This window comes from Ursus maritimus, unplaced genomic scaffold (assembly GCF_017311325.1).
Source record: "Ursus maritimus isolate PB19 unplaced genomic scaffold, ASM1731132v1 scaffold_12, whole genome shotgun sequence".
Classification (NCBI taxonomy): Eukaryota; Metazoa; Chordata; class Mammalia; order Carnivora; family Ursidae; genus Ursus; species Ursus maritimus.
In genome coordinates, this window is record NW_024423564.1 from 61,801,263 (window position 1) to 61,824,527 (window position 23,265).

At 40.5% G+C, this 23,265-nt stretch overlaps 1 protein-coding gene across 1 annotated transcript in view; it reads right to left on the minus strand.

Moving 5' to 3' along the window:
- Nucleotides 1-9,895: 9,895 nt before the first annotated feature.
- Nucleotides 9,896-23,265, minus strand: part of ZYG11B (zyg-11 family member B, cell cycle regulator) — an 86,589-nt gene continuing 73,219 nt past the window's right edge. The window contains exon 14 of the mRNA XM_040627295.1: nt 9,896-14,598. Coding sequence (XP_040483229.1) covers nt 14,408-14,598 — 191 coding nt within the window. The 3' untranslated portion in view covers nt 9,896-14,407. The remainder of the gene's footprint in view (nt 14,599-23,265) is intronic.

Here is a 23,265-nt window from a genome sequence, read left to right on the forward strand (position 1 = left end):
GGCGACCCCCGTCGGTGGGGCGTCAGGTCTCCCGGGCGTCGAGCCGGGACCCGGATCCCGCGAGAGGAGGAGTCGACTCCAGCCGACAGACAGCTTGACCGTCGCCGGCTCCCAAGCAGCTCACGCAGCCCTCACGCCGCTCCGTCCGGGCCCCAGGAGTTTTGAAACGCCCGGCGTGGCGACGCGCACGCGCCCGCCGCAGCCTCGCCCCCTCCCGCGGAGGCCGGACCGCCGCAGACCCCGCCCCTAGGATGGGCTCTCCCCCTGCCTATTCTCCCCTCCCCCCTCCAGCCGACCACTACCCCACCCTATCAGAGGCCAACCGTCCTCGTTCCGGCGGCTCATACCTGCTGTGCCACTCGCTCAACTCCTACTCACCCCTCTGAGTCCATCTTCCCTCAAACCCACACCTCAGAGATTGACACCGCATTCCTCTCGCCCCTGTAGAGCCTGCCCACAGACCACTTCGATGAAGTTGGGAAATAGAATATTTATATATTTTGTTTTAGTAATCTCTGTACGCATCGTGGGGCTCGAACTCACGACCCAAGATCAAGCGTCGCTTGCTGTACCCACTGAGCCAGCCAGACACCTGTAGAATATATATATATATACATATATATAATTAATATATAATACATATTTTTAATACTTAAAAATATATGTATTTTAAAGACCTTTCTCCTAAAACTCCGGCACAGGCACCTCTATTTTATCAGCCTTCTCTGTTTCAACTTCTACTGACATTGGTTGAATCAAATACCGAAGCCACTTCTGACCTAGTAAGTCCACAAAATGAATAGTCTGCTTTCTTCTAACCTACAACGTATCAAGAAGAGCCTTATAACCGGCTCCAAGAAAGAAACCCTCAAAGAGCAGTAAATTCATACATTTTAGCTAATTTAAGAAAAAATATGTCTTGAAAATGGTAGTTCTAAACGAGTATGAGCCTTGGATTTGAATCCTGGATTGAAATGCCTGCTCAGCCCTATCTACTAAATTGTAAACCTTGGGCAAGATTCTTAATTTCTCTGAAACTCAACATCCCCAAGGGTAAAGTAGGATAAGAATGTGTTAGCATACAGGGTTGATATAAAGGTTAAACAAGATAATTTACATGAAAAACATAATAATGCTTGATACATAGCAAGTCCTTGATAAGTACATTCAAAAGTTAAAGTTATTTTTCAAGTACAAATACTTTGCAAAATGCCTTCCCTTCACATTTATTCTTTTATTTAATCCTCATACTAAAAAAAAAAAATTCTTGTCAGTAGGTATCTCCATTTTACCCACAGAGAAACTGAACACCTGAGAGGTTGAATAGACAAATTAAATTGTACCCACCTGATGAGTGGAAAACCTGACCGTCAAAATCCAGTTTTCTAACTCCCAGTCCAATGTTTTGGGGTTTTTCCCAGTGGACTATTTCATAACTTCTCTTCTATGCTCAAACTTCCAACACCTCCTCCCCCAACCATATTCTTAGCTGCCTGTTTTACTGAAAAAAGAAAAGCAATTAAAGGAAAAAAAAAAAAAAAAAAAAAGAACGTCCCAAGTTCCAGCCATCACATCTACTCACCTATCTGTATTGGCTCTCTGTCTTTGCCTTACCATCTATCACTATCAACTATTTTTTTTTTAAAGATTTTATTTATTTATTCGACAGAGATAGAGACAGCCAGCGAGAGAGGGAACACAAGCAGGGGGAGTGGGAGAGGAAGAAGCAGGCTCATAGCAGAGGAGCCCGATGTGGGGCTCGATCCCACAGCGCCGGGATCACGCCCTGAGCCGAAGGCAGACGCTTAACCGCTGTGCCACCCAGGCGCCCCCACTATCAACTATTTTGCTCTTACCTAAAGCCAACTCCTGCACTTGGACTTGTCCACTAGATCTCATCCCCTCTTGCTTACTCAAAGATATCATCCAGCAACGTCCTTTCCTTCTCCTGCATTATCATTTCTTCCCTCTTTTATGGCTCATTGCCACTAGCGTACAAACAAGCTGAGGGGTGCCTGGCTGGCTCTTGATCTTGGTTGCAAGTGCCAGTCCCACGTTGAGTGCAGAGACTGCTTTAAAATAAAATTAAAAAAAAAAAAAAAATTGGGGGGGCGCCTGGGTGGCTCAGTCGTTAAGCATCTGCCTTTGGCTCAGGGCGTGATCTGGGATCGAGCCCCACATCAGGCTCCCTGCTCTGGTGGGAGCCTGCTTCTTCCTCTCCCACTCCCCCTGCTTGTGTCCCCTCTCTTGCTGGTTGTCTCTCTAATAAATAAATAAAAATCTTAAAAAAAAAAATACCCAAAAATTTTTTAAAAATTGGGGCTCCTGGGTTGCTCAGTCAGTGAAAGCATTTGCCTTGGGCTCAGGTCATGATCCCAGGTTCCTGGGATGGAGCCCGCGTTGGGCTTCCTGCTCAGTGGGGAGTCTGCTTCTCCCTCTGCCCCTCTCCCCACCCCTTCTTGTGCTCACTCCCTCTTTCTCTCTCAAATACATAAATATCTTTCAAAAATAAATAATAAGTCAAACTGATACTTTTCCTATAATTAAAACCAAAAAACACTTCTTTTGACCTAATTTCTCTATTCAGGTTGTTAAAATCAAAAACAAATGGAGACCAGCCTTGAAAATTCCCTGAACAGAAAAAAAAAGTTTAATTTAGCTTATTTTGCAAAGCTAACTTAACCTGGGTCATTTCTTGTCTATACCTCTGAAAATCATAAGCAAAACTTAAAGTTGGGGCTCCTGGGTGGCTCAGTTGGTTAAGCATCTGTCTTCACCTCAGGTCGTGATCTCAGGGTCCTGGAATCGAGCCCTACATCGGGCTCCTTGCTCAGCAGGGAGTCTGCTTCTCCCTCTCCCTCTGCCACTCCCCCTGCTTGTGATCTCTCTCTCTCAGTCAAATAAATAAATAAAATCTTAGAAAGAAAAAAAAAAAAACCGTTTCCCAAGTTTCCTATGTGGTAACCACTGACCCATTCCCTATCATTTAAGAAAACTCTAATATTGTAACCAACCACTGTGAAGAGTATATTAATCACTGCTTTCTCACTATATAAGCCACTTTATAACCCTTGAGACTCTATCCATATTTTGGTTTTGAGTGCTCTTGATTTGCAAAGTTTTGGTGTGCACAGTAAAATTTTACTAATCACTACTTTGGTGATTCATTAGTTTTACTTCTATTATGTCTGAACTTTGACAACGTATTACCCCCATATCTCTTCTATGCTTTACAGCAAAGCTTCTCCAAAGTATGGTCTTTATTCACTGTCTCCTACCATTTTCTTTCACCCTGGCCACTTCATTAAACAGTTCTTGTCAATTTCCAAGTTGCTAAATTCAGGGTCACTTTTCATTCTTTGTCTTGACTGTTCAGCAGCATTTGACCCAAGTGATTTCTTCTCCTTTAAAATTCTTGAATTTGGCTTCCAGAACACATCTCTTCCTCCTCCCCCACCCCTACCTCTTTCTTCTTTCTTTCTCTCTTCCTCCTACCTCATTGGCTGCTCCTTCTCATCCTCTTGATTCCAGAGTTCTACATCTTTATGTATGCCAGGACTTGGTACTTGTATTCCTCTCCTCTATCCATTCTCTTTCACTCTTGGGGATTTTATCTAGTTTCATAATTTTAAAAGCAATCTATATGCTGATGTATCCCTATTTTAGTATGTCTACCCTATGCCCACTTTTAAACTTCAGACTCATATTCAGCTATCTATTCAACATATCCACCTGGTTATGTAAACAGCCTTAATGTGTCCAAAAGTAAACTCTTGATATCCTTCCCTAACTTGCTTTTCTTGTCAGTCTTCCCTACTTCAGTAAAAGGCAACTTCTTCATTTCAGTTCCTTATAAAAACTTGGAAATCATTTTTAACCCCTCTTTCATTCTTTTTTTTCCTAATTTTTAAAAAGATTTTATTTATTTGTTTGAGAGAGAGACCACGAGCAGTGGGAAGGGGCAGAGAGGGAGGGAGAAGCAGACGCCGTGCTGAGCAGGAAGCCTGATGTGGGACTCAATCCCAGGACCCTGGGATCATGACCTGAGCTGAAAGCAGACACTTAACCAACTGAGCCACCCAGGTGCCCCCCCTTTTTTTTAAGTAGGTGCTACGCCCAACATGGGGCTTGAGCTCACAACCTCAAGATCAAGGGTCCCATGCTCTCCCAACTGAGCCAGCCGGGTACCCTGTCCTCTTTGATTCTTATATCCCCTATCCTATCTGTTAAGAAACTCTGTTGGTTCTACCTTCAAAATGTATCTAGAGACTGTCTATGTCTTCTCACCTCTTCCCTGGGCCAAATGCCTGTCATTGCCTACTTGGATTTTTACAATATCCTCCTATCTGGTTTCCCAGCTTCCACCGTTGTTCCATTGAAATCTACTCTCAGGGCGCCTGGGTGGCTCAGTTGACTGAGCAACTGTCTTTGGCTCAGGTCATGATCCCAGGGGCCTGGGGTTGAGCCCGGCATTGGGCTCCCTGCTTGGCGGGGAGCTTGCTTCTCCCTCTCCCTCTCCCACTCCCCCTTCTTGTGCTCTCCTGCTCTCTGTCAAATAAATAAAATCTAAAAAAAAAAGAAAGAAATCTATTCTCAACATAGCGGCAGGAGTGATTATTTATTTTTGAAAGGGAACGAGAGAGCACGTGTGTGCATGCATAAGGGAACGTGGGGCAGAGGCAAAGGGAGAGACAGAATCTCAAGCAGACTCTGAGCTGAGCTCAGAGCCCAACTGGCGCTCAGTCTCAAGATCCTGAGATCACGACCTGAGCCGAAACCAAGAGTCAGATTCTTAACCGACTGAGCCACCCAGGCGCTCCTAGAGTGATCATTTTAAATGGTCATGTCACCCTTCTGCACAAAACTCTCTAGTAACTTCTTATATCAGGAAGAATAAAAAAATTATTAGGGATGGTGTTCTATAAGATTCTACATAGTTTTGTTCTTTTCATACCCTTCTCTCCCTTCACCTTCCCACCATGCTCCCCTGTGCTTATTCCACCCCAGGACTGTTGGACGTCTTGCTGTTCTCATGGACGGCTCTCTTACCTCCAAGTTTTTGCTCAAATACTGCCTTATCAGTAAGGGCTTCCCTTGCTGCGATACATTAAATAGCAATCCTCACAACAATCACCACGCCATCCCCATACTGCTTATCCCTTTTGCTCTGCTTTCATACTTAACATTATTTGTTGGGGCACCTGGGTGTCTCAGATGGTTGCGTGTCTGCTTTCGGCTCAGGTCATGATCTCCAGGTCCTGAGATTGAGTCCCATGTCGGGCTCCCCGCTCAGCGGGGAGTCTGCTTCTCCCTCTCCTCTCTGCCTCTCCTCCATTTGTGCTCTCTCTCAGATGAATAAATAAAATCTTTAAAAAAAGATCTCCACTATTTGTCATGCTATTTATTTTATTTCTTATAATTTTCTGACTGCTCCTCTCTAAGGACCAGTCTAAAAATGTAAGCTACTTGAGGACAAAGACTTTGTTTTGTTGTATCCCCAGGCCTAAAACGGTGCCCAACTTTTAGAAGGTGGTCAGTAATGTTTGTTGAAAAAATACATGGCTTACACCTGGAAAAAATGAATTGTAGCTCTAGAGGAAATTTTCCCTCTGAGATCAGAGACAAGTTTGCATCTATTTAAGGAGGGATAAGTTTTGTGATAACCTGTTCCTCTATCCCTTCCTCCCCTAATCTCCTCTATGCCTATCCCCCACCTATTTGTCAGTTGTCAGTTTTTCAATTCAGTTTAACCCGTTTTCCAAGATTTAGTCCATGGTCCTAATTGATCTGTTACCAGACTCAGCCCTTCTAATTCTTCACCCACTTTCAGTGAGTGCTCTACCTAAAACATAAACCGATCACCTTTCTTCCCAGTTTAAAACACTTCCATGTCCCCTTTGTCCTCAGAATGAAGCCTTAACTTCTTAGGATAGTTTTCAATGGCCCTTCATGATCGGGCTCCTGGTTACCTCTCTGGTTTAAACCATGAGTACTCTCATTATAATCTTTCCTTTGGCCATTGTGTACTGAAATTTTTTCACTTCCAGAAATGTGCTTTTGCACACGCGTTGTTGTCCGCTCTACCTCCCCTACTAATTCCTATTGATCCTTTAGGTCTCACTTAGATGTCACTTCCTCTAGAAAGTCTTCACGGACACACCCCACCCTCTTCCTACCAACTCTGAAGGAAAGGTAGGGAAAGGATAGTGAAGATGCAGACAAACTGAGCAGTTTAAAGAAATTAAACTTCTGAAATGAAATTAGAAAATCCTAGTCAAGATCTCTTTAAATTATGGTCGAATTTCTTTAAGAACTTTATAAAATCTCTTGCTTTGTTGCCCTGAAGCATAGGGAAAAGATCACGAGCTTTGATGTCAAAAAAGCCTGAATTCAAATTCCACTTCACTTCTCCTTTGGGCAGTTACTTAACTTATGAACTCCGGTTTCCTTTTCTGGAAAATGAGATTAATAATAATACCAAACTTGCAGAATTTAAAAAACTGATAGAACGTCTACCCTATGCGTTATTTTTGGCTTCTCAAATAGAAAGGATGCTTTCTAAGGGCAAGGGTCATGCGATGCTCTGTAACTTTGAGCAAGTCTTTGTGTCTTTCTGGGCATCAAAGAAACACACAAAAATGAGCTTTGGTTTATTTCTCCCATTGTAGTAATCAGCAATAAAACCTTTATTATGGAAAAAGCATGCCTAGGAAATAAAGGAACGGGAACCACAGAGGAGTACAAAGTGTCAGCAGCCCTGAACAGGAAAGGTTTAAATTGGATTTGAGATTGGCTTTAAGGGTTAAATTAGATTTTCCCTCTTCATAGCACAGTGATTAAGAGCATAGATTTCAGAGCCTGACAGACCTGAGTCTTACCTGTGACTCTGACACCTAATAGCTTGTGACTTCAGCAAAATTATTTAATACCTCACAACTTCTGTATCTATAAAAGGGAAATAATTATCATCTTTACAAGGTTGTCCCAAGGCTTAGCTGAGAAAATAGACATTAAAAGCTTAGCATAATATTTACCTTGATATACTTTCTGGTCATATTGGAATTCCAGGTTAACCATTGGAATCTATCAAATAACTAATAGTATTTGAAATTATAGACCCCCTACAATAGTACTTGCCACATAGTGCTAATTGATTGACCCCCAAATCCTAAACTATGGTTGATTTATTCCCACAGATCTTTAAAGGGGAAAAGTCTTTAAATCCATTGCTAATATCCACAAACAATGTGATTTATTTCATGAACTGTTTCAGAGGGCTTTTGATTATAATTATACCTTTGCCTTCACATTGAAAGACATCAGTACTAATATTTTACAAAGTAGCCAAGGTTCTACCAATAATGGGGACACTAGTGTCAAAATGGTGTCTAGGTTTAATCTACAAGTTCCTCTACGTACTGTCTTATGATTTGAGGCAAGTCATCTGACCTCTTTAGGCTTCCCTTCATCTGTAAGATAGAGGATAATTATCTTCTCTTACATGATGTTTGAGGGTTAAACATAGTACTTGGCTCATTATTCATAATATCTGCAGTTTTGAAGTGTTTTGTTTAAGGCTGAATTGATGAGAGGGAGAATTCGGTAGAAAATGTGTTTGGTAACTCCTTAATTTCCATATTCAAATGTGACAATCACAATTTGTATGTAATTGAAAATGGTTCCTTTTATAATGTGTATTAATGGGAAGTGACAGGAGATCTAAGGTTTTTTTGTTTTAAATGATTTCTATGCCCAATGTAGGGCTCAAACTCTTTTATTATTTTTTTTAAAGATTTTTTTGTTTGTTTATTTGACAGAGAGAGATAGCCAGCGAGAGAGGGAACACAAGCAGGAGGAGTGGGAGAGGGAGAAGCAGTCTCCTAGCGGAGAAGCCTGATGTGGGGCTCGATCCCAGAATGCTGGAATCACGCCTTGAGCCGAAGGCAGACGCTTAACGACTGCGCCACCCAGGAGCCCCAAGTAGGGCTCAAACTCTTTTTTTTTTTTTTTAAGATTTTATTTATTTATTTATTTGACAGAGAGACAGCCAGCGAGAGAGGGAACACAAGCAGGGGGAGTGGGAGAGGAAGAAGCAGGCTCCCAGCGGAGGAGCCTGATGTGGGACTCGATCCCAGAACACCGGGATCACGCCCTGAGCCCAAGGCAGACACTTAACGACTGCGCTACCCAGGCGCCCCAGGGCTCAAACTCTTGATCAAGAGTCGCTTGCTCCGCTGTCTGAGCCAGCCAGGTGCCTGAGCAAAGGTTTTTTTCATTTTTGGCTCTTAGATTCACATCCCTGTCTAGGAGGGATATTCACTAGAGATGGTCTTTGAGTCAATACAAGATGATTTTAAACAGCTGTCCTACTGAATGCATGGGAATAAGCCATTCATTTGCAGCATCTGGCTACTACTGCCATTCCCCCAAACCCGTTCCAAAGGCTTACTTCTGAAAGCTAAGAGCTCACTGTGGGTACTCCTACCCTAGGATTTGCTCTTTCATAGGCTGGAGCCTGTGTAACGGCTGAATTTTGAGACTGCATTAGAATCTAAAGTTATGAGACAAAAATGATTAATGTAAATGCTCACAGTTTCTACCATTCACCCCCTCCTCTCAATTTGAGGAGTTAGGCAGTTAGATCAGTTCACTAGACTCCTAAAATACAGATTAAGAATGGAGAATGGGAGATGGAAGGGTAATGGGGAGGAAAGGAAGAATTTAGTCAAGAAAGATTGGGTCTATCTACATAATAAAAACTGTGACAAAGGGTGAGGGAGGAGGAAGAGTGGAGGACTTTTAAATTTTTCCTTTTTGGAGTGTTGGCTATACATCACAGCTCATCCACTTATTTGGTTAAATATTAGCCAAAAGTATTTCTTTTCCTCAATATGTATGGCCCATAGTGATACCATCTACTAATGAGTGAATTACTGGACAGATAACAAGTTGAAACTAGTAATTATTATAAAAATTATAGTAACACTTAAAAACAAACAAACCCTGTCACCCTGACACAGCTAACCTCATGTTTGTGTATTAGTGAAGCAATACTGTTTGTAGTGACCATTCATTAACAATTCTATAGCATTTAAACACTAATACTGCCTTAGAACACCTCAGGGGCAATCTCCACTTCTCTGACCATTTGGTGCACATTGTTTTCTGTACCATTCCTTTGATGCTTAATCACATAATGCCTAAGATCTAAGAAATCTCATGCTATTATGTAACAATACGGTAGGGAAGAGAGGCCCACAAGATTGGAAGTTGGAAATAAAAACTATAGGGCAGAGTCTGTCACTGACCTCCTGTGCGACAGACAAGATCATTTTATCTAAGACTACATTTCTTCAACTACAAAATGAGTTTCTGAAACTAAAATAACTAAGGATTCTTCCTGGCTATGTGGTTCTTATACTTTGTTGTTTGGTAAACTCCCTCATTAAATGTACTTAATATACATAATATCAGTTAATTATCTCAATAGTTGTGTGAATGGATGTCAACCCAGATATTATGCTCTCTAGGAAGCTCTCTAGGAAGGTTGTGTAATGGGTGCCCACTCTGGATTAAGTGTGATCTCCCTGCCTCTATAACAAGCACTTTGGACTGGTCTGTGATAAAATGTTAAATAATATTTATATGCTTAATATTTCTTCTCCAAAAAAACTATAAGTTCCCTGAGGGACTTATAAATTACATAAGTTCCAACACTTTAACAGTACCCACAATAGGTATTCAATAAAATGAATGAATGGAGTTCCAATCCTAGAAACTCCTGCAGTAAAACCACTGGTAAACAATTGTTACAAGTGAATAACCAAGGAATCTAAATCTTGCATTAAATTTAAGGCAAATGACTAGAAATAAAGTAGACAAGGCACACTTTACATAAAATTTATAACATTTATTTAGGCAAAAAAAAAAAAAATCCCAAAACAAAACTCTGTACACACACAACATTAATACCTAAGTGATGTCCTGATTTAAAATATAGCATGATTCATGTACAGAACACTCCCATTCATCTGGCCACAGTGAGAACAGTGCCTTCATTCCAGATAACTGAGAGCCTTTGAAATGAACACATTACACTTCCCAATGAATTTTTCATATCCTTTGAAAGGAGCTAAACTCTTCCAACAGAATTCAAGCAAAAGATAGCTTTTCTCTTACAAGTCCCCGGGAATCTGACAGTGGGAATTCTACAAAAGTCAAGGATTTAAAAATTTTATTCTTGCAGATTATCTGAGTATAAATCTTGACATTAACATCATCCCATTTTTAAAGAAAAAAATGCTCTCAAGAATTTCTTGCTTTTATGAAAGTGTATCTCAGCTTTCATTAGCTAAGTAGCTTGCTTCTAAACTAATTAAAATAATCTTAAAAGAACCCATCTGAACAGTTTTTCCAAAAGTAAGTTCAAAATTAAGCATATACTATTAATGAACTAGATTTATGATTTCCCAGAATAATTTTGATCAATGTGGATTTTCTAAATATTCTTAATAGCCATTCTATCTGGCTCTAAAGGTTGGTTGTGCCGTCCAAACAAACTTTGCTTCATCCAGAGAAATGAGAAACAGCATTGATTTTCCCATAATTTCCCCCCAAAAATTGGGTGATGGGAGAAACAGGCAGAGAAAGCTCTTTCTCAGACTACCAATCAGTTAACATAGAATGTCTTAGGTTAAGATTTGGAAACTAAAGAATGCGTAATGAGGACTGTACCGTGTCATGCAAAGTCTGTGAGATACTAAAAAAGATGAAGCAATTACTCATTTAAAGCACATTCAGCAAATTCCTATCCTACTGCTATTCTCATCACTGGATGAAGGCCGGATTTGCATTATTACTCAAATAGTGCATGAGTTAACACCAAAAATGAAAAACGTGTCAATACAAAGCACGACATCCACACAATCATTTGAAACTGCTACAATGGATTTGAGAGGGAAGCCAACTGCTCTGTAAACTGTCTTGGTACACTACTCTGAAGCCCTGTCCATATCAAGTTCCCAAACGAGTAACATACAGATAAAACTGCCCACACCAGCTGATATTATGATACTGCCTTTAACGTAGACTTTCAGTTTAATAATACTGTTTACTCCATAATAAAAGTTGCACAATGACCAAATAGTGTAAACATACCAGTAGAGGGCAGGAGAGGGGTGGGTTTCAACATAAACAAAACTAAGTTTGTTCCCCCCCCACCCCGACCTCTTTTCAACCTTGGGTAATGCTGCCGCACGTTGTTCTATGGGTGGTCATGCATTTTAAAACACTAAGCCAAAATCATCATTCATTAATCTAATCTATCATAACTTACCACATGAAATATGTTTTCATAAAGATGTGCTCCAAAGAGCTAGAAGATGGCCCAATGCTCTCTTGACACATAGCATAATTAAAACATACAGCTAAATAAAAGTGATGAGGGAGAAAAAGGGCCAACTCAAAAGGTCTCAATAGTAAGAACAACTTTCTAGGCTGGATAGACTGATGTTTTTAAACATGAATCTTTGATTCTTTGGAAGTTTGCAAACAAAAGCGATCATGAAATTAAAGCCCCGTAGCACCCTTCCATGGTGACTCACCTCCACTTTGGGTAATTAAGTTGACTATTGCTACCAAATGGCATTTCCGTCCAGGGCTAAAGAGCAGCAATATTTAAGGTCAATACCTGGAACTGTGGGTCTGATAATTTTAAAAAGCCTCAACTAAGATCAGTAGCCACTGAGTCCTTGGCCAGAGGGTAAATTAACCCCTTATTATTACTTGATTTATGTTTCTTTTCAACTGCCAACGGGAAAATGATTTTTTAGAATATAGAGACCACAAGCAAAACTTACTTGATGAAAAGAATGAGATATCTTATTTTTGCTTTAATTTCAGACCATTCTTGTTTTACTCAATGATACCAACATGCATCATTATACTCTAAAAAAGTCTAATTCCATTTCCTTTGGTAGACCTAAACCTTGCTGCTGCTTGTGGACTGTTGGGAGTGACATTTTGCAATATCTGAGTGCACCAATGATTTAAGCAATGAGTGGTTCAACCCTAGTCTAAATTGTGCTTGAAACAGCACCTCTAAGCCACTGAAGAGGTAACCCTTGAAGGCACCAAGTACTGTTACATTCCAGTATACACGTGTAAAAGGGAAGCCTACCAGATTCTAACTGTAGACACAGGCCAGTTATGCCTCATAATTTCAATATATACATCTACTATATTTTAGCCAGATTCAAGACCTTACAGACACTTCTGTGCCTTAGATACACAATTTTAAGAACCATCCCAACCACAAAGGCACTACAATTTTTATATATGGGATGTGATCAATTATTTTGCTTTTAAGACTCAGAAATATCCCACCATTACCAATGCTCAAAGTAGTGAGTTTAGAATTAATTTTAAATATTTTTGAGTCTTCATCTATCAAGTTATTCTGAATAATGAAGGGAGTTATTGTTTTCTGTACATTTTTAGCTATTTCTGAAAACAATTTATAAAGATAAAAACCTAAGATTAGTCTATAAGGAACATGCACTTTTGTCTTGAACAAGACATAAGAGAAACTTGAAGCCAAACTTCTCAAACAGGCTTTCCCTTAACTATGCAAGTTAAGAGACCTGGAGATAGTCAACATAGATAGCAACTTTCAAGCCAGTGTAGGCCATCCTATTTTCTACATTTTGCCTTAGACATTAAAATCTGGGAAAAAGGGGGAAAGTTAAAAGAATTTTCCACTTCCTCTGAAATAGACAATCTGTGAAAATTTTTCTTGAGCCTATAAAAATTCCTTAAACCAATTAAGTCAGAAGTAACCCAGAATATAATATGGTTCTTAATAGTTCTAAATACCTATTTTCTTTTATTTTAAGTTTTCATCCCTGCGAAGGAGTCACAAAATAATTCAAGTATGATTTTTGTGATAGTGGTTTGAAATACATATGTCAAAAATGTTATCAGCATACTAATAAGCCAGCTCCTTTCTAAATAAAAATGCTTCTAAATAAATCACCATAATTTAAACATACCATTTAAATCTCTACTGAAAACATTTTGGCCATCTACAAAAACACAGTGACCTGAAATTGTCATTAACCTTATTCACAAACTAAAATTTAAAATGGAAATTAAGTTTCTTGGTGACTTGCTGCCTCCCAACTTTCATTACTGACATAATGATAACTGATTCTTTACTATGCTGTAACAGTATCATAACGGAAAGGTAATTGTCTACAAAATAAACCATCAAAAATATTTCCTTTTATGCACCACAACTAGAATCACTACATTTAATAATAGCCTAGTGCTTCTCATTCATTTTTGGCAGTGAGATGTGGACATCTTTCTCCAACATGAAAACATTAAGATACACGTATTTTGAAACAAAAGAAAATTTAACTTATTGTGACAAAATTTACTGTTGCTAACTGTATTTTAACTGAGCAGGTAATACCATGTGTAGTCTCTATTTCACTGAACAAGATGACTTTGAAATAGAGGGAAAAGAATGGTCAGTTTTAACAAGAGACAATTTTATAAAAATTCACATTTTCACAACAGTATGACATATAGAGATTCAGAGAGTTAATGTTTAACACAGAATGCTGTAATGTATTTCAATGTGATGCCTGGGGAAATATTTCTAGAGAGTAACCAGCAGTCTGCGTAGGGAGCAGCAGCCCATGCTCCCAGGAATAAATATGAACAACAAGCTACTGCTCACTGCCTCAGGAGAGGTGGGTTCCAGAAGGATAGCTTGTTCCAGTTTAAAAACCATACTATAAGAGTAGACCTTTCTCCAGTTCCTAATCTCTTTTCTCCTTTACTAGTTTGCTAATATGTTTTTTCTGCCAACCACCCAGGCTCCAGTCAGTGAGTAGCTTTCCAAGAGGACTCGGATTTCCGTTCTTTCACACTAAGAAGGACATCTTATAAAAGGTACACAGACAGAGAATAAAGGCATTTTATACAGAAGCAGTATAAAACTTACAACTGAAGCAGTGCCAGAAATCAGGTTAACAGCTTATCTGAAGCTGCAAATTGATTGGGAGGGACTTTAAGATCAGAAAAGTCTGGCCTAAGGGTTCGTGCAAACTTTTCATAAAACTGTAGAATTTCAAGCACAGGTAAGTTCAAACACAGAAATATGTGGAAAATTTCCTAAAAGGCAATGATGAAGGAAGAGACCCTTCTTGCCTCAGAAGTTAAAAATCACAAGACAAATTAGAGACTGTTCACATGGGCAGTACTGTACACCATCAATCCGAAACTGATCTTATGACTCTCATCATAGAAACCCCTAAAACATCACAGAGGATAAGATATTCCAAATGAACCTATCACAAAAAGGATTCCTGTGATTCAATTATCCAATTACCTATGGCTATCAATTCAGTCTAGCCTGCGGCTGCTTTTTACAGGGAGGTGGTCTGCCATGGCGCACAATGTGTTTTTCTAAGCTGTCCAAAATGGCCACCGCGATCTGTTGGACATGGGGATCAGTCTGTTCATGTTCTTTGATGTTGTATAAATGCTGCAATCCTCCTTCCTCAATCAGCATGCTGCAATACCTTGAGGCTGAAAAAGAAGAGAGAGAGCTTTTCTTACAACACTTAAAAATTATCCCACACACAAAAAAATTCTTTTTTTCACTTAAATCTTAGCTATTTTGTTATTGACCACTAACATATGCTACACCTTGATAAATACCACCTTAATGATGTTATGTTTACACTGCAAGGCCCCACAAATAATAATGATTCTCTCATTCTCATATATATATGGTTCCCTTATATATGATCCACCCTCTATTTGGAAAGAAGGGACAGGAGAAAACTGCTTAGAGGGATGTTTTAACCAATCCTCTTCCTCCCTGTCCTCGTACAATAACTGGGATGGAAGAACAATGGAGGTATGTAGAAATTTTAAAAGTTATATGGAAAAGCATAGACAATTACTTTAGACATGGTAAAAGAAACATCTGTATGTTCTTAAACTCAAGGTTTGATAAAAGTACCCTTCCATGGGGCAGGTTGTATGCGCTTTATCAGACATGTGATTTGCAAATATTTTGATCCAGTATGTGTATTGGCTTTTTATTCTCTTTAACAGTGCCTTTCAAAGAACAGAAGTCCTTAAGTTTGATCAAGTGCAATTTAGCAATTTTTTCTTTTGTAGGTCATGCTTTTGTGCATATTTAAGAAATTTGTGGGGCACCTGGCTGGTTCAGTTGGTAGAGCATGCAACTCTTGAAATCAGGGTTGTAATTTGAGCCCCACGTTGGATGTAAAGATTACTTAAAAAATAAAATTTTAGGGAAACCTGGGTGGCTCAGTCGGTTAATTGTCCGCCTTCAGCTCAGGTCATGGTCCTGGGATCGAGTCCCACGTTGGGCTCCCTGCTCAGTGGGGAGCGTGCTTCTCCCTCTCCCTCTGCCCCACCCAGCCATCCCCCTGCTCATGCTCTCTCTCTCAAAACAATAAAATCTTTAAAAAGATTTAAAATTTAAAATCTTTAAAAAGAAATAAACATCTTTAAAAATTTTTGCCTAACGCAAGGTCTCAAAGATTTTCTCCTGTTTTCTTCTAGAATTTCTATTTATTTATTTATTTATTTATTTATTTATTTATTTATTTATATTAGACAGAGACAGACACAGCGAGAGAGGGAACACAAGCAGGGGGAGTGGGAGAGGGAGAAGCAGGCTTCCCGCTGAGCAGGGAGCCCCATGCGGGCTCGATCCCAGAACCCTGGGATCATGACCTAAGCCGAAGCCAGACACTTAACGACTGAGCCACCCAGGCGCCCCATCTTCTAGAATTTTTAAATCGTTTTTTGTTTTATATGTATGACCAATTAAGAGTTAATTTTTGGGGGTGCTTGGCTGGCTCCATTGGAAGAACATGCAACTCTTGATCTCAGAGTCATGAGTTCAAGTCCCATGTTGGATGTAGAGATCACAATCAGCCAATCAATCAATAAGTAAATAAGAGTTAATTTTTGTATGTTGTCCAAGGTCTGAAAAAGGTCACTTTTTTAAAGTAGGTTTTTCTTTTAATTTTTTTAGTAAGCTCTATACTCAATGTGGGACTTGGACTCATGACTCCAAGAACAAGAGTTGGTCTTCCGACTGAGCCAGCCAGGCACCCTGCGCTTTTTAGCATACAGAGATCCAGTTGCTGTGGCACCATTTGTTGAAAAGATTATCATTTCTTTATTGCATTTGCTTTGAACTTATGTCAAAAATTAATCAGCCACATATGTATAGGTCTATTTTTGTATTTTCTACCCTGGTCCATTGAACCATCTTTGTCTATTTCTATGCCTGGACTTGCAATTGATGTCTAAAGTGATGGCAGTCACTTTTTAAGGGACTGGCCCTTAACCTACGGGATCTGACACTCTCCAGGTAAATAATGTCAGAATTGAATTCAATTTGTAGAACACCCAGTCAGCGTCTGCCAAGAACTGGGGTGTGGAAAAAACACACATTAGAACCAGTGTCAGAAGTGGAATTTGTTATAATGGCCCTGGCTCATAAAAACATGTAGTTTGGGAAGAGAAAAGATGAAAGATGGGATGAAAAACCTCTGATTCCTGGGTGGCCAGGTATTCATCACAGTATAGAATAACAGCTGTGTGTTGCAATCAGTTACTAAAGGTGTAAGTTGCCAAGAGAATTTAGAAACGGATCTAAACCTGACCAGCAACTGCTTGTGGCAGTGGTTAGGCCAAATAATCAAGATAAAGATTCACAAAAGGGCCAGGGTTCTTTGGCATGATTCCTCACTGGGGACTCAAGTCTTGCAGGTAAGGCTGGGTAAATTGGCCAGGGAATGCAGAAGTTACCAAAACCAACTGTCGAAGCCCCGATACGGGCTATAATTAGACTGAGAGAAAATAAAAATGTAAGGGTTGATGGAATTATGAAAGTTGGAATGTTTAAACAGGCTTTACATAAAAAAAGTTGTGTTTCCTTTACCTGAATGTTTTATGGGAATGAGTCTGGCTAGGGAACAATTCACCTACCTAGTAATATAAAATCAAAATATGTGGATGAAGTCCTAATGGAGGCCACAGGTAAGAACAAAAGCATTAAAAAAGGGGGGACGGTTAAGCATTGATGGAATTAAACTACAAGTTTGTAGGAGAACTGGTATGGTTAAACAGGCTTTATGTAAAGTGGCTGCATTTCTTTTACCTGACTGTATTATAAGGCCGGACAGTTTATTTGAACAGGGAATGTTTCTCCTACCTAACACTGTACAACAGAAAGCATGCAAATCCACCATTTAAGCAATGTTAATCAGACATGCTTAATAGGTACCAGAAGATTGAGAAAAGCCTGTACAGTGTAGAATACAGGCTAAAGTGCTGGGAGGGACAATTTCTCTATGCCCTACATGAAGGACAGACTGGGACTTCTGGCAAAATCCTGTAAGTGCCTCCCAGAGATGACTACTGGGACTTTGGACTATAGAACTTCCATCTAAGGGGCATTTACTACCTTGCTATTATTAATTGAAACTACCCTTATGACTGAAGAACAAAAAATGATCTTAAAACCTGAAATATGCCTGGTGTTCTGGGTGATGTCAGAGAAACACTCTAATGGGGACGGCAGTGCTAGGAGAGTGCTATAGTGAAATGGAAATGTTTACATAGGATCATGCTACCTGGGGAATGTAAGGAGGATATTATCACGAGCCAGGAGCCTCTTTCTCCCTAGGACCAACTTTGAAACCGCACAAGGAGCTTCTGGATTCTATCATCATTTGGATAGTGCCCTATAGACATTTTCCACTAGCCAACAAAGAGCTGCTCAGTTTGTGGACAGTAGTTCCAAGGTGAACAGATAACATCTTGCCTGAAAGGCCAGCACTCTGACTGAAAAAGGGAAAAAACAAATCAGCGCTGTGGGCTGAATTGCATGCCGTTTCCCCAGCAGTGATTAAAAAATTGGAAAAGTGATAAAAAGGCTGTCTGGGTTTTTACTGACTCAAGGTCAGTGGCCAGGGGCCTGGACATACAGTTGGACACAAGGGCAACAGAAACGGGACTATTAAAGGGACGCTCATATGGGACATGGCCCTATGAGAATCACTGTGGGGATCTGAGAAGTATATTAAAATAGGACATTTCTATCCCCATCAGAAGAACTCCCTTCCAGGTTCAGAAGACAGTTGGAATAGACAAGCAGATATCCCTGCGAACTTGCTCGGGGTAGCCATGTGGGTCCATGAAATAAATGGATATGGAGATACGACAACAATGCAGATATGGGCTGAATTTAGAAATACTCCCCTTGCAATCTCTGAGGCACATATTGCCAGTAAGAACTATTCTATCTGCCAGCAAAAGAGACAGAGACTGCAGTTGGCTATGTGGTAAATTCCCGGCGGTGGAGTGGCAGCCGGGGGGGTGGGGGGGCTGATCATAGCTGGCAAGTCAGACCAATGCTGGTAGCCCGGGGGGGGGGGCAGGGAGCTATAAATGGGTCTTGACAGAAATAAATGTTGACTCTGGACTGGGCTTCGCTCAGCCAGTGATAGATGTTAACACTCAGAATGCTATAAAGGAACCAAAACATAAGATACTGCACCAATTTGGACAGCCAACTGTCATTTCTTCAGATCAAGGAACATGCTTTACAGTGTTTACTATTGATGACATTCAGGACACACTGCTCCAAAATATGGGCCCTTGGCATATTGACTATCTTAAGCTAAAACAGTTTGAGAAAACAGCAGAAGCAGGAGGGTCACTCTGACTTCCCTCCATCACCCTTCTTCCCTGAAACAGGTCATAAAACTACCACGTGCCTCCCTGGTGCCTGGGTGGTGTACTCGGCTGAGCGTCTAACTCTTCGTTTCAGCTCACGTTGTGATCTCAGGGTCGTGGGATCGAGCCCTGAGTCGGACTCTGAGCTCAGCGTGGAGTTTGCTTGAGATTCTCTCTCCCTCTCCCTCTGCCCCCCCCCCCGCTTGTGCTCTCCCTAAAATAAATAAATAAATCTTAAAAAAAAAAAAGAAAGAAAGAAAAGAAAAAGAAAAAGTACGCTTCCTGTACTAGAAAGAAGGAAGATATTCTTACCACCAGAGACCTTGAATTCAGGGGCTGAGGAATCTGTACAAACAAACCTTGTTTAACTAACCCTTCTTTAAGTCACTCTTCACCATTCACTACTCCTAGCCCAAACATCTGTCTTGTCATTTTTTCACAAATTCGTCTCTTTATCTAAAGGGTAAAAATCTTCCTGTTCTAGTCACTTCAGGGCTTCATTCTTTTTTGAAGATTCCCACATACATTTAAAGTTTTAATAAAATTGGGGCACCTGGGTGGCTCAGTCGGTTAAGCATCTCCCTTTGGCTGAGGTTGTGATCCCAGGGTCCTGAGATCGAGCCCTGAGTAGGACTCCCTGCTCAGCAGGGAGTCTGCTTCTCCCTCTGCCCTTCCCCCTACTTGTGCTCTCTTTCTCTCTCTCAAATAAATAAATAAAATCCTAAAAAAATAATAAAGTTTTAATAAAATGTGTATGCTAGGGGTGCCTGGGTGGCTCAGTCGGTTGAGCGTCCAACCCTTGATTTCAACTCAGGTCATGCTCTCAGGATCCTGGGATCCAGCCCCACCTGGGCTCCATGCTCAGTGGGGAGTCTGCTTGAGATTCTCTCTCCCTCTGCCCCTCCTCCTGCTCACATACTCTCTAAAATAAATAATCTTAAAAAAATTTTTTTTAATGTGTATGCTTTTCTTTGTAAATTTGTCTTTGTCAGCTTAATTTTCTTTCTTTCTTTTTTTTTAAGTGGGCCTTATTTGTTTATTTATTTATTTATTTATTTATTTATTTGACAGAGTGAGAGAGACAGTGAGAGAGGGAACACAAGCAGGGGGAGCTGGAGAGGGAGAAGCAGGCTCCCCATGAGGGGCTCAATCCCAGGATCCTGGGATCATGACCTGAGCCAAAGGCAGATGCTTAATGATTGAGCCACCCAGGTGTTCCTGTCAGTTTAATTTTCAGACCCATGTGCTTCCTTGAGGTAGACACCTGGGTCCATGAAATGAGTGGATCTGGGGTACTGCAGCAATGCAGAGATAGGCTGAATCTAGACATATTCTTCTTGTAACCTCTGAGCCACAAATTGCCAGAGAGTTGAATAAAACTTTTCCCACCTTCCAATGTCCAACAATGGGCAGAGAGAGATCTTCCTCAGGGTAACAGTTTCAAAGGACTGGAATGGGCAATTCATTATTGGTTGTTTTAAAAAGCAAGTGGGGGTAGAGGTGGGATATAGGCCTGAAGAGCTGGATTTCATGCCTTTGTGAGAGTATGCTCATGCTCAGTATGAGTAGGGCTAAAGGAGTGTCCCCACTAGATATTAGATATTTTTCTGTTTTTCTCAGAGATCTAGAGAAGAGGCAGTGGAAAGGATGCCGTAATGACTATGTAATTCTTGTTAAGGGAGGATACTGGTAAAATGACTATATAAAATAAATAAACAAACAAACAAACAAACAAATAAATATTTATATATATTCCCCTTCTTCTTCTTCTTCTTCCCATACCACTTAAACTTTTAAAAAATTCCCAACCTGATGCAGTGGTCATAGGACCAGGGCTGCAACTACAAATGGTGGAAGCAGGAATGATTTCTAAGCAAGAAACTGTAACTATGTTTTAAAATATTTTTGTCAGAATTCCCCAGGGTGTAGTGGGGATGGATGAGTTGTGCCTTCACTCCATCTGACAGAACTGGGATTAACAGTGAACGCAATTATACTGTCTGGAGGTAAAACCACCCACGAGTTCTGTACTTACATAACCTTACCTTCTCTGAATGAGAGCTGACTCAGTGGGAGACACGTGCTAGACTAGTATTACTGCCTGCAATCTAGCACAGTAGCCAAAACTTATGTCCCTTCCAAAGGTGGAAAAGTTTGGGTATAAATGAAGAGAAAGAGAAATAGTAGCTAAGGGCTGAAATGAACAAATGGGTCATGTCATGAGAAAAACCCAATATAACACTAACACTTTGAAAGAAGCTCAGAGCCAAGAGATATCTTAGCTCAATTTTAGCAGCTGCCTGATAACAATATATGGCTTCACCTTAAGACCGCTTCTGCCTTTGGAAACTAAAAGATCCAATGGAAGCCTGCAAACCTGACTGGCCTTGCCCTGGCAAAAATTTTCATATGATTTGAGTATTAATGACTGAATGGGACTCTCATAATGTACTAGTATCTGTTAACTGTTATGATCCTTTTGTTATAAAGGATCTGTGGTCAAAGATTGGGGTGGCCTGTGGTAGAATAAGAAATGTATTTGGTCTTTGTCTCAGGTTCGTGGCAGACCCCTCAAACCCTTGGAATTTCCCAATAGGAATATCTTGTCATTACCAGGAGTCCCTTTTGAGTACCTGCTAATAAGTGACAGAGTAGAGTCCCTAGACAGCCTCAGAACAGAACTGGTCACCAGAAAGACCAAATGATTAGAGGGTTGGACCTTTCAGCCCCACCCTTGGACCCTAGTAAGGGTAAGTGGGAAGGGCACAGGTTAAGCTCTATAAAAACTCTTGAACAAGAAGATATGATGAACTCTCATGTTGGTGAATACATCCACATGCCTGGAGGATGGTGCACCCCAGTTCTGCAGAGACAGAAGCTCCTGTGCTCAGGACACTCCTGGACCCCGCCCTATGTACTTTTTTTTTTTTTTAAAGATTTTATTTATGTGACAGAGAGACAGCCAGCGAGAGAGGGAACACAGCAGGGGAGTGGGAGAGGAAGAAGCGGGCTCCCAGCGGAGCAGCCCGATGTGGGACTCCATCCCGGAACGCCAGGATCATGCCCTGAGCCAAAGGCAGACGCTTAACGACTGCGCTACCCAGGTGCCCCTGCCCTATGTACTTAACCTGGCTGTTCATCTATATTCTTTATAATATCCTTTATAATAAACTGGTAAGTATAAGTATAAACTGGTAAGTATAAGTAAATGCTTCTCTGAGTTGTGAAATGTTCTAGCAAATTAATAAAACAGAAGAGGGGGTTGTGGGAACCTCCAATTTTTATAACCAGTCAGTCAGAAGCACAGATAAAAACCTACACTTGGTCTTGGCATCTTAAGTGGGGACAGCAGCCTTGTGGGACTGTGAGATCTGATGCCATCTCCAGGTAAATATTGTCCGAAATAAATTAAATTTGTAAGTCACCTAGTCAGTATTGCTGAGAATTGGAGAACTGCTTGGTAAGGTGCCATCCTGGGGCCATAAAACACTGTCTTGATTACTGTAGGTTACAGTATGCCTTGAAGTCAGGCAGTCTGAGTCCTCTAATTTTGTTCATTTTTCTAAGTTTGTTTATTTTATTTATTTATTTTTTTTTTTGAGAGAGCAAGCAAGTGAGTAGGGGAGGGGCAGAGGGAGAGGGAGAGAAAAAGAGAGAATCCTTTTTTTTTTTTTTTTTTTACAGATAAAGGAGGCTAAATTTCATTTCCAGTTTGCATGAAAGAGAAGTTGCATACATAAGTTGCAGTACAAAGGATTTGGTTTCAATTTAATGAAGGTCAGTTTCTTTTTTTTGACATATAGGAATAATACTGGTTTAATGAAGATGAGAAAACACCTCGTTTTCATGAGAGAGACAGAATCTTAAGCAGGCTCCATGCTCACCACAGCACCCGACATGTGGCTCGATCTCACAACACTGAGATCATGACCTGAGCTGAAATCAAGAGTTTGGTGGGGTGCCTGGGTGGCTCAGTCGTTAAGCATCCACCTTCGGCTCAGGTCATGATCCCAGGGTTCTGGGATCGAGCCCCATGTTGGACTCCCTGCTCAGCGGGAAGCCTGCTTCTCCCTCTCCCACTCCCCCTGCTTGTGTTCCCTCTCTCGCTGTGTCTCTCTCTGTCAAATAAATAAAATCTTAAAAAAAAAAGAAAAGAAAAAAGAAAAGAAATCAAGAGTTGGATGCTTAACAAACTGAGCCGCCCAGGTACCCCTAAGTTGTTTCAATAGTCTTTGCACTTCTGTATGAATTTTAGAATCAGTCTGTCAATTTCTCTTCAAAAACCTGCTGAGATTTTGACTTGGGCTGTATAAATCTATAATAAATTCAGGGAGAATTGACATTTTAACAATATTAACTCTTCCAATTCATGAATATGGTAGATCTCTCCTTTAGGTAGGCCTTTTTCAATGTCTCTCAGCAGTGCTTTGTTTTTCTGTGTACAGGTCTACACATTTTTGTCAG